Source organism: Petromyzon marinus, unplaced genomic scaffold (genome assembly GCF_048934315.1).
Source record: "Petromyzon marinus isolate PM22_M1 ecotype Great Lakes invasive population unplaced genomic scaffold, UKy_Petmar_22M1.pri1.0 PM_Scaffold_423, whole genome shotgun sequence".
In the NCBI taxonomy this organism is placed as follows: Eukaryota; Metazoa; Chordata; class Hyperoartia; order Petromyzontiformes; family Petromyzontidae; genus Petromyzon; species Petromyzon marinus.
Window position 1 is genome coordinate 1 of NW_027423417.1, and position 12,500 is coordinate 12,500.

General features: G+C 54.2%; 1 protein-coding gene across 1 annotated transcript in view; it reads right to left on the minus strand.

Annotated features, from left to right (window-relative positions):
* Window positions 1-3: 3 nt before the first annotated feature.
* Window positions 4-12,500, minus strand: part of LOC142923332 (NADH dehydrogenase [ubiquinone] iron-sulfur protein 2, mitochondrial-like) — a gene marked incomplete at its 3' end in the record, with an annotated part of 29,458 nt that continues 16,961 nt past the window's right edge. Inside the window, exons 5-8 of the mRNA XM_076064404.1 lie at window positions 11,415-11,527; window positions 9,039-9,113; window positions 7,984-8,061; window positions 4-513 (exon numbers count right to left, since the gene is read on the minus strand). Of these exons, the coding sequence (XP_075920519.1) occupies window positions 4-513; window positions 7,984-8,061; window positions 9,039-9,113; window positions 11,415-11,527 (776 nt within the window). The remainder of the gene's footprint in view (window positions 514-7,983; window positions 8,062-9,038; window positions 9,114-11,414; window positions 11,528-12,500) is intronic.

The window sequence follows — 12,500 nt, forward strand, 5'->3', positions numbered from 1 at the left end:
GTTGTGGTTGTGGTGGTGGTTGTGGTGGTAGTAGTGGTGGTGGTTGTGGTGGTGGTTGTAGTGCTGGTTGTGGTGGTGGTTGTTGTGGTGGTGGTTGTGCTGGTGGTGGTTGTGGTGATGGTGGTGGTGGTGGTGGTTGTGGTAGTTGTGGTGGTAGTTGTGGTGGTGGTTGTGGTGGTTGTAGTTGTGGTGGTTGTGGTGGTTGTAGTTGTGGTGGTTGTAGTTGTGGTGGTGGTTGTGGTGGTTGTGGTGGTGATGGTTGTGGTTGTGGTGGTGGTTGTGGTGGTTGTAGTAGTGGTGGTGGTTGTGGTGGTGGTGGTGCTGGTTGTGGTGATGGTTGTGGTGGTGGTTGTGGTGGTGGTTGTGGTGGTAGTTGTGGTAGTTGTGGTGGTAGTTGTGGTAGTTGTGGTGGTGGTGTTTGTGGCACCTGAATCCGTAGTTGAGGGCTTCCTCTGCTGTCACCACGCCGATGTCCACCAGACGATTCTTCCAGATACGATTACTCGTGAGCATCTGCACCACACACAACCACACAACCACACAACCAGTCACAACCACACACAACCACACAACCACACACAACCACACAACCACACACAACCACACACAACCACACAACCAGTCACAACCACACACAACCACACACAACCACACAACCAGTCAACCACACACAACCACACAACCACACAACCACACACAACCACACACAACCACACAACCACACAACCACACACAACCACACACAACCACAGTCAACCACACAACCAGTCAACCAGTCAACCACACACAACCACACACAACCACACAACCACACACAACCACACAACCACACAACCAGTCACAACCACTCACACCACACACAACCACTCACAACCACACAACCACACACAACCACACAACCACACACAACCACACAACCAGTCAACCACACACAACCACACAACCACACAACCACACACAACCACACAACCACACACAACCACACAACCACACACAACCACACAACCACACACAACCACACAACCAGTCACAACCACACACAACCCACACAACCACACACAACCACACAACCACACAACCACTCACAACCAGTCAACCACTCACAACCAGTCAACCACTCACAACCAGTCAACCACTCACAACCAGTCAACCACTCACAACCACTCACAACCAGTCAACCACTCACAACCAGTCAACCACTCACAACCACTCACAACCAGTCAACCACTCACAACCAGTCAACCACTCACAACCACTCACAACCAGTCAACCACTCACAACCACTCACAACCAGTCAACCACTCACAACCACTCACAACCAGTCAACCACTCACAACCAGTCAACCACTCACAACCAGGCAACCACTCACAACCAGGCAACCACTCACAACCAGTCAACCACTCACAACCACTCACAACCAGTCAACCACTCACAACCACTCACAACCAGTCAACCACTCACAACCACTCACAACCAGTCAACCACTCACAACCAGTCAACCACTCACAACCAGTCAACCACTCACAACCAGTCAACCACTCACAACCACTCACAACCAGTCAACCACTCACAACCACTCACAACCAGTCAACCACTCACAACCACTCACAACCAGTCAACCACTCACAACCACTCACAACCAGTCAACCACTCACAACCAGTCAACCACTCACAACCAGTCAACCACTCACAACCAGTCAACCACTCACAACCAGTCAACCACTCACAACCACTCACAACCACTCACAACCAGTCAACCACTCACAACCAGTCAACCAGTCAACCACTCACAACCAGTCAACCACTCACAACCAGTCAACCACTCACAACCAGTCAACCACTCACAACCAGTCACAACCAGTCACAACCAGTCAACCAGTCAACCACTCACAACCAGTCAACCACTCACAACCAGTCAACCACTCACAACCACTCACAACCAGTCAACCACTCACAACCACTCACAACCAGTCAACCACTCACAACCACTCACAACCAGTCAACCACTCACAACCACTCACAACCAGTCAACCACTCACAACCAGTCAACCACTCACAACCAGTCAACCACTCACAACCAGTCAACCACTCACAACCAGTCAACCACTCACAACCAGTCAACCACTCACAACCACTCACAACCAGTCAACCACTCACAACCAGTCAACCACTCACAACCAGGCAACCACTCACAACCAGGCAACCACTCACAACCAGTCAACCACTCACAACCACTCACAACCAGTCAACCACTCACAACCACTCACAACCAGTCAACCACTCACAACCACTCACAACCAGTCAACCACTCACAACCAGTCAACCACTCACAACCAGTCAACCACTCACAACCACTCACAACCAGTCAACCACTCACAACCACTCACAACCAGTCAACCACTCACAACCACTCACAACCAGTCAACCACTCACAACCACTCACAACCAGTCAACCACTCACAACCAGTCAACCACTCACAACCAGTCAACCACTCACAACCAGTCAACCACTCACAACCAGTCAACCACTCACAACCACTCACAACCACTCACAACCAGTCAACCACTCACAACCAGTCAACCAGTCAACCACTCACAACCAGTCAACCACTCACAACCAGTCAACCACTCACAACCAGTCAACCACTCACAACCAGTCACAACCAGTCACAACCAGTCAACCAGTCAACCACTCACAACCAGTCAACCACTCACAACCAGTCAACCACTCACAACCACTCACAACCAGTCAACCACTCACAACCACTCACAACCAGTCAACCACTCACAACCACTCACAACCAGTCAACCACTCACAACCACTCACAACCAGTCAACCACTCACAACCAGTCAACCACTCACAACCAGTCAACCACTCACAACCAGTCAACCACTCACAAACCAGTCAACCACTCACAACCAGTCAACCACTCACAACCACTCACAACCAGTCAACCACTCACAACCAGTCAACCACTCACAACCAGTCAACCACTCACAACCACTCACAACCACTCACAACCACTCACAACCAGTCAACCACTCACAACCACTCACAACCAGTCAACCACTCACAACCAGTCAACCACTCACAACCACTCACAACCACTCACAACCAGTCAACCACTCACAACCAGTCAACCAGTCAACCACTCACAACCAGTCAACCACTCACAACCAGTCAACCACTCACAACCAGTCACAACCAGTCACAACCACTCACAACCAGTCAACCACTCACAACCACTCACAACCAGTCAACCACTCACAACCACTCACAACCACTCACAACCAGTCAACCACTCACAACCAGTCAACTACTCACAACCACTCACAACCAGGCAACCACTCACAACCAGTCAACCACTCACAACCACTCACAACCAGTCAACCAGTCAACCACTCACAACCACTCACAACCAGTCAACCACTCACAACCACTCACAACCAGTCAACCACTCACAACCAGTCAACCACTCACAACCAGGCAACCACTCACAACCAGGCAACCACTCACAACCAGTCAACCACTCACAACCACTCACAACCAGTCAACCACTCACAACCACTCACAACCAGTCAACCACTCACAACCACTCACAACCAGTCAACCACTCACAACCAGTCAACCACTCACAACCAGTCAACCACTCACAACCACTCACAACCAGTCAACCACTCACAACCACTCACAACCAGTCAACCACTCACAACCACTCACAACCAGTCAACCACTCACAACCACTCACAACCAGTCAACCACTCACAACCAGTCAACCACTCACAACCAGTCAACCACTCACAACCAGTCAACCACTCACAACCAGTCAACCACTCACAACCACTCACAACCACTCACAACCAGTCAACCACTCACAACCAGTCAACCAGTCAACCACTCACAACCAGTCAACCACTCACAACCAGTCAACCACTCACAACCAGTCAACCACTCACAACCAGTCACAACCAGTCACAACCAGTCAACCAGTCAACCACTCACAACCAGTCAACCACTCACAACCACTCACAACCAGTCAACCACTCACAACCAGTCAACCACTCACAACCACTCACAACCAGTCAACCACTCACAACCAGTCAACCACTCACAACCAGTCAACCACTCACAACCAGTCAACCACTCACAACCAGTCAACCACTCACAACCACTCACAACCACTCACAACCAGTCAACCACTCACAACCAGTCAACCAGTCAACCACTCACAACCAGTCAACCACTCACAACCAGTCAACCACTCACAACCAGTCAACCACTCACAACCAGTCACAACCAGTCACAACCAGTCAACCAGTCAACCACTCACAACCAGTCAACCACTCACAACCAGTCAACCACTCACAACCACTCACAACCAGTCAACCACTCACAACCACTCACAACCAGTCAACCACTCACAACCACTCACAACCAGTCAACCACTCACAACCACTCACAACCAGTCAACCACTCACAACCAGTCAACCACTCACAACCAGTCAACCACTCACAACCAGTCAACCACTCACAACCAGTCAACCACTCACAACCAGTCAACCACTCACAACCACTCACAACCAGTCAACCACTCACAACCAGTCAACCACTCACAACCAGTCAACCACTCACAACCACTCACAACCACTCACAACCACTCACAACCAGTCAACCACTCACAACCACTCACAACCAGTCAACCACTCACAACCAGTCAACCACTCACAACCACTCACAACCACTCACAACCAGTCAACCACTCACAACCAGTCAACCAGTCAACCACTCACAACCAGTCAACCACTCACAACCAGTCAACCACTCACAACCAGTCACAACCAGTCACAACCACTCACAACCAGTCAACCACTCACAACCACTCACAACCAGTCAACCACTCACAACCACTCACAACCACTCACAACCAGTCAACCACTCACAACCAGTCAACTACTCACAACCACTCACAACCAGGCAACCACTCACAACCAGTCAACCACTCACAACCACTCACAACCAGTCAACCAGTCAACCACTCACAACCACTCACAACCAGTCAACCACTCACAACCACTCACAACCAGTCAACCACTCACAACCAGTCAACCACTCACAACCAGGCAACCACTCACAACCAGGCAACCACTCACAACCAGTCAACCACTCACAACCACTCACAACCAGTCAACCACTCACAACCACTCACAACCAGTCAACCACTCACAACCACTCACAACCAGTCAACCACTCACAACCAGTCAACCACTCACAACCAGTCAACCACTCACAACCACTCACAACCAGTCAACCACTCACAACCACTCACAACCAGTCAACCACTCACAACCACTCACAACCAGTCAACCACTCACAACCACTCACAACAGTCAACCACTCACAACCAGTCAACCACTCACAACCAGTCAACCACTCACAACCAGTCAACCACTCACAACCAGTCAACCACTCACAACCACTCACAACCACTCACAACCAGTCAACCACTCACAACCAGTCAACCAGTCAACCACTCACAACCAGTCAACCACTCACAACCAGTCAACCACTCACAAACCAGTCAACCACTCACAACCAGTCACAACCAGTCACAACCAGTCAACCAGTCAACCACTCACAACCAGTCAACCACTCACAACCACTCACAACCAGTCAACCACTCACAACCAGTCAACCACTCACAACCACTCACAACCAGTCAACCACTCACAACCACACACAACAAGGAGGTGATGGTGGTGAGGAGGGAATGGTGAGGAGCTGGTGGTGAGGAGGTGGTGGTGAGGAGGTGGTGGTGAGGAGGTGATGGTGGTGGTGAGGAGGTGATGGTGGTGGGTTGGTGGTGGTGAGGTGGTGGTGAGGAGGTGATGGTGGTGGGTTGGTGGTGGTGAGGTGGTGGTGAGAGGAGGTGATGAGGTGGTGGTGAGGAGGTGGTGAGGAGTTGATGGTGGTGGTGAGGAGGTGGTGGTGAGGAGGTGATGGTGGTGAGGAGGTGGTGGTGGTGAGGAGGTAAAGGTGGTGAGGAGCTGGTGGTGAGGAGGTGATGGTGGTAGGTTGGTGGTGGTGAGGAGGTGGTGGTGAGGAGGTGATGGTGGTGAGGAGGTGATGGTGGTGGTGAGGAGGTGATGGTGGTAGGTTGGTGGTGGTGAGGAGGTGATGGTGAGGTGGTGGTGAGGAGGTGATGGTGGTGGTGAGGTGGTGGTGAGGAGGTGATGGTGGTGAGGAGGTGGTGGTGGTGAGGAGGTAAAGGTGGTGAGGAGGTGGGTGGTGAGGAGGTGATGGTGGTAGGTTGGTGGTGGTGAGGTGATGGTGGTGAGGAGGTGGTGGTGAGGAGGTGATGGTGGTGGTGAGGAGGTGGTGGTGGTAGGTTGGTGGTGGTGAGGAGGTGATGGTGGTGGTGAGGAGGTGGTGGTGGTAGGTTGGTGGTGGTGAGGAAGTGATGGTGGTGGTGAGGAGGTGGTAGTGGTAGGTTGGTGGTGGTGAGGAGGTGGTGGTGAGGAGTAAAAGGTGGTGAGGAGCTGGTGGTGGTGGTGAGGAGGTGGTGGTGAGGAGGTGATGGTGGTGAGGAGGTGGTGGTGGTGAGGAGGTAAGGTGGTGAGGAGGTGGTGGTGAGGAGGTGATGGTGGTAGGTTGGTGGTGGTGAGGTGATGGTGGTGAGGAGGTGGTGGTGGTAGGTTGGTGGTGGTGAGGAGGTGATGGTGGTGGTGAGGAGGTGGTGGTGGTAGGTTGGTGGTGGTGAGGAGGTGATGGTGGTGGTGAGGAGGTGGTAGTGGTAGGTTGGTGGTGGTGAGGAGGTGGTGGTGAGGAGGTAAAGGTGGTGAGGAGCTGGTGGTGAGGAGGTGATGGTGGTAGGTTGGTGGTGGTGAGGAGGAGGTGGTGAGGAGGTGATGGTGGTGAGGGTGTGGTGGTGGTGAGGAGGTGATGGTGGTAGTTGGTGGTGGTGAGGAGGTGATGGTGAGGTGGTGGTGAGGAGGTGATGGTGGTGGTGAGGTGGTGTGAGGAGGTGATGGTGGTGAGGAGGTGGTGGTGGTGAGGAGGTAAAGGTGGTGAGGAGGTGGTGGTGAGGAGGTGATGGTGGTGGTGAGGAGGTGGTGGTGGGTGAGGAGGTGATGGTGGTGGTGAGGAGGTGGTGGTGGTGAGGAGGTGATGGTGGTGGTGAGGAGGTGATGGTGGTAGGTTGGTGGTGGTGAGGAGGTGTGGTGAGGAGGTGATGGTGGTGAGGAGGTGATGGTGGTGGTGAGGAGGTGATGGTGGTGGTAGGTTGGTGGTGGTGAGGAGGTGATGGTGAGGTGGTGGTGAGGAGGTGATGGTGGTGGGAGGTGGTGGTGAGGAGGTGATGGTGGTGAGGAGGTGGTGGTGGTGAGGAGGTAAAAGGTGGTGAGGAGGTGGTGGTGAGGAGGTGATGGTGGTGGTGAGGAGGTGGTGGTGGTGAGGAGGGTGATGGTGGTGGTGGGAGGTGGTGGTGGTGAGGAGGTGATGGTGGTGGTGAGGAGGTGATGGTGGTAGGTTGGTGGTGGTGAGGAGGAGATGGTGAGGTGGTGGTGAGGAGGTGATGGTGGTGGTGAGGAGGTGATGGTGGTGAGGAGGTGATGGTGGTAGGTTGGTGGTGGTGAGGAGGTGGTGGTGAGGAGGTGATGGTGGTGAGGAGGTGGTGGTGGTGAGGAGGTGATGGTGGTAGGTTGGTGGTGGTGAGGAGGTGATGGTGGTGAGGAGGTGGTGGTGGTGAGGAGGTGATGGTGAGGAGGTAAAGGTGGTGAGGAGGTGATGGTGGTAGGTGGTGGTGAGGAGGTGGTGGTGAGGAGGTGATGAGGTGGTGGTGAGGAGGGGTGAGGAGGTGATGGTGGTGGTAGGTGATGGTGGTGAGGAGGTGATGGTGGTGGTGAGGAGGTAAAGGTGGTGAGGAGGTGGTGGTGGTGAGGAGGTGATGGTGGTGGTGAGGAGGTGGTGGTGAGGAGGTGTCACCTCTTCCAGCTCGTCGATGCGAATGGAGAAGTTCTTTATGAACTCGTAGATGTCATCCATGAGACCCAGGGGCATGTCCTGCAGCATCAGCATCATCAGCATCATCATCATCAGCATCATCAGCATCATCAGCATCATCAGCAGCATCATCATCATGAGCATCATCATCAGCATCATCATGAGCATCATCATGAGCATCATCATGAGCATCATCATCAGCATCATTATCATCATCAGCATCATTATCATCATGAGGATCATCAGCAGCAGCAGCATCATAAGCAGCATCATGAGCATCATCAGCATCACCATCAGCATCATGAGCATCATCATCAGCATCATCAGCAGCATCCTCAGCAGCATCATCATCATCAGCAGCAGCAGCATCATCATCATAATCATCAACAGCATCATCATCATCAGCAGCAGCAGCATCATCATCATAATCATCAACAGCAGCAGCATCATCATCATCATCAGCAGCAGCAACATCATCATCATCAGCATCATCATCATCAGCAGCAGCATCATCATAATCATCATCAGCAGCATCATCATCATGAGCATCACCATCATCAGCATCATCAGAAGGAGGTGGAGGAGGTGGAGGAGGAGGATGAGGAGGGGGAGGAGGAGGAGGGGGAGGAGGAGGAGGAGGTGGAGGAGGAGGAGGAGGTGGAGGGGGAGGAGGAGGGGGAGGAGGAGGAGGGGGAGGAGGGGGAGGAGGTGGAGGGGGAGGAGGGGGAGGTGGAGGAGGAGGAGGAGGAGGAGGGGGAGGAGGGGGAGGAGGGGGAGGTGGAGGAGGAGGTGGAGGAGGTGGAGGAGGGGGAGGAGGAGGTGGAGGAGGAGGTGGAGGAGGAGGAGGTGGAGGAGGTGGAGGAGGTGGAGGAGGAGGTGGAGGAGGAGGAGGAGGGGGAGGAGGTGGAGGAGGAGGGGGAGGAGGTGGAGGACGAGGAGGTGGAGGAGGAGGGGGAGGAGGAGGGGGAGGAGGAGGAGGAGGGAGGAGGAGGTGTGGAGGAGGTGTGGAGGAGGTGTGGAGGAGGTGAATCAGTCACCTGGTGGACACCTCCGGGTCTGATGTAGGCTGCGTGCATTCTGGCTCCGGAAACTCGCTCATAAAACTCAAACATCTAGAGACACAGAGACAGTCACAGAGACACAGAGACAGAGAGAGAGTCAGAGAGACAGAGAGAGACAGAGTTAGAGAGAGACAGAGACACAGAGACAGTCACAGAGACAGAGAGAGAGTCAGAGAGACAGAGAGAGACAGTTGCAGAGACAGACACAGAGACAGTCACAGAGACAGTTACAGAGAGAGACACAGAGACAGTCACAGAGACACAGAGACAGAGAGAGAGTCAGAGACACAGAGAGGGACAGTTACAGAGACACAGAGACAGAGAGAGACATAGTTAGAGAGAGACAGAGACAGACAGTTACAGAGAGAGACAGAGACACAAAGACAGTCACAGAGACACAGAGACAAAGAGAGAGTCAGAGACACAGAGAGAGAGACAGTTACAGAGACACAGAGAGAGACATAGTTAGAGAGAGACAGAGAGAGACAGAGTTAGAGAGAGACAGAGACACAGAGACAGTCACAGAGACACAGAGACAAAGAGAGAGTCAGAGACACAGAGAGAGACAGTTACAGAGACACAGAGACACAGAGAGACATAGTTAGGGAGAGACAGAGACAGAGAGAGACAGAGTTAGAGAAAGACAGAGACACAGAGACAGTCACAGAGACACAGAGACAAAGAGAGAGTCAGAGACACAGAGAGAGACAGTTACAGAGACACAGAGACAGAGAGATACATAGTTAGAGACAGAGACAGAGAGAGACAGAGTTAGAGAGAGACAGAGACACAGAGACAAAGAGAGAGTCAGAGACACAGAGAGAGACAGTTACAGAGACACAGAGGGACATAGTTAGAGAGAGACAGAGACAAAGACAGAATTAGAGAGAGACAGAGACACAGAGACAGAGACACAGAGACAGTCACAGAGACAGAGAGAGACAGAGAGAGACAGTTACAGAGAGACAGAGAAAGACAGAGTTAGAGAGAGACAGAGACACAGACAGTCACAGAGACAAAGAGAGAGTCAGAGACACAGAGAGAGACAGAAAGACAGAGTTAGAGAGAGACAGAGAGAGACAGTTACAGAGACAGAGAGAGACAGAGACACAAAGAGAGACAGAGACACAGAGAGAGACAGAAAGACAGAGTTAGAGAGAGACAGAGAGAGACAGTCACAGAGACACAGAGACAAAGAGAGAGTCAGAGACACAGAGAAAGACAGAAAGACAGAGTTAGATAGAGACAGAGAGAGACAGTTACAGAGACAGAGACACAGAGAGAGACAGAGAGACAGAGTTAGAGAGACAGAGAGACAGTTACAGAGACACAGAGACAGAGAGTTAGAGAGAGACAGAGATACAGAGACAGTCACAGAGACAGAGAGAAAGAGAGAGACAGAGAGAGACAGAGTTAGAGAGAGACAGACACAGAGAGACAGTTACAGAGAGACAGAGTTACAGAGAGAGACAGACACAGAGTTAGAGAGAGACAGAGAGACAGTCACAGAGAGACACACACGGGGTGAGACACAGAGACAGTCACAGAGACACAGAGAGACACGGAGACACAGAGAGATACAAAGACAGTCACAGAGACACAGAGAGAGACAGAGAGACACAGAGAGAGACACACGGGGTGAGACACAGAGACACGTATCGGTTGTGGCTGTACATCATCATCGTCGTCGTCACAGTGACTGTACATCATCATCGTCAAGGTGATAATACATCATCGTCGTCATGGTGACCGTACATCATCATCGTCACGGTGACCGTACATCATCGTCGTCACGGTGACCGTACATCATCATCGTCACGGTGACCGTACATCATCGTCACGGTGACCGTACATCATCATCGTCACGGTGACTGTACATCATCATCGTCGTCGTCACGGTGACCATACATCGTCGTCGTCGTCGTCATGGTGACCGTACACCATCATCGTCGTCGCCACGGTGACCGTACATCATCATCATCGTCGTCACGGTGACCGTACACCATCATCGTCGTCGTCAAGGTGACCGTACATCATCATCGTCGTCAAGGTGACCGTACATCATCGTCGTCGTCAAGGTGACCGTACATCATCGTCGTCGTCAAGGTGATAATACATCATCGTCGTCATGGTGACCGTACATCATCATCGTCACGGTGACCGTACATCATCATCGTCACAGTGACCGTACATCATCATCGTCGTTGTCGCCACGGTGACCGTACATCATCATCGTCGTCGCCACGGTGACTGTACGTCGTCGTCACGGTGACCGTACATCATCACCGTCGTCGTTGTCACGGTGACCGTGTCCGCCCCACCCCCCCCCCCCCACCGCCCGACCCCCGTCACCTTCTCGCGCTCCTCGAACATCCAGAAGAAGGGGGTGAGGGCACCCACGTCCAGTGCGTGGGTGGTGAGCGCCATCACGTGGTTCGCCACACGTGTCATCTCGGCAAACAGCACTGCGGGGGACCAGGGGGATCAGGGGGGGATCAGGGGGGTACCAGGGGGGATCAGGGGGGGATCAGGGGGTACCAGGGGGACCAGGGGGGGATCAGGGGGGTACCAGGGGGGATCAGGGGGATCAGGGGGGTCAGGGGGACCAGGGGGGTACCAGGGGGGGCCATGGGGGACCAGGGGGATCAGGGGGTACAAGGGGGTACCAGGGGGGTACCAGGGGGGATCAGGGGGATCAGGGGGGTCAGGGGGACCAGGGGGGTACCAGGGGGGGCCATGGGGGACCAGGGGGATCAGGGGGTACCAGGGGGACCAGGGGGATCAGGGGGGTAACCAGGGGGGTACCAGAGGGGTACCAGGGGGACCAGGGGGATCAGGGGGGTAACCAGGGGGGTACCAGAGGGGTACCAGGGGGACCAGGGGGGTACCAGGGGGGTACCAGGGGGTACCAGGGGGGTACCAGGGGGACCAGGGGGGTACCAGGGGGGTACCAGGGGGACCAGGGGGTACCAGGGGGTACCAGGGGGACCAGGGGGGTACCAGGGGGGGACCAGGGGGATCAGGGGGTACCAGGGGGACCAGGGGGGTACCAGGGGGGTACCAGGGGGGTACCAGGGGGTACCAGGGGGGTACCAGGGGGGTACCAGGGGGGTACCAGGGGGGTACCAGGGGGGTACCAGGGGGTACCAGGGGGGTACCAGGGGGGTACCAGGGGGTACCAGGGGGGTACCAGGGGGTGCCAGGGGGGTACCAGGGGGGTACCAGGGGGGACCAGGGGGTACCAGGGGGTACCAGGGGGGTACCAGGGGGGTACCAGGGGGGTACCAGGGGGGGACCAGGGGGTACCAGGGGGATCAGGGGGACCAGGGGTACCAGGGGGGTACCAGGGGGGTACCAGGGGGGACCAGGGGGGTACCAGGGGTACCAGGGGGTACCAGGGGGGTACCAGGGGGGTACCAGGGGGTACCAGGGGGGTAC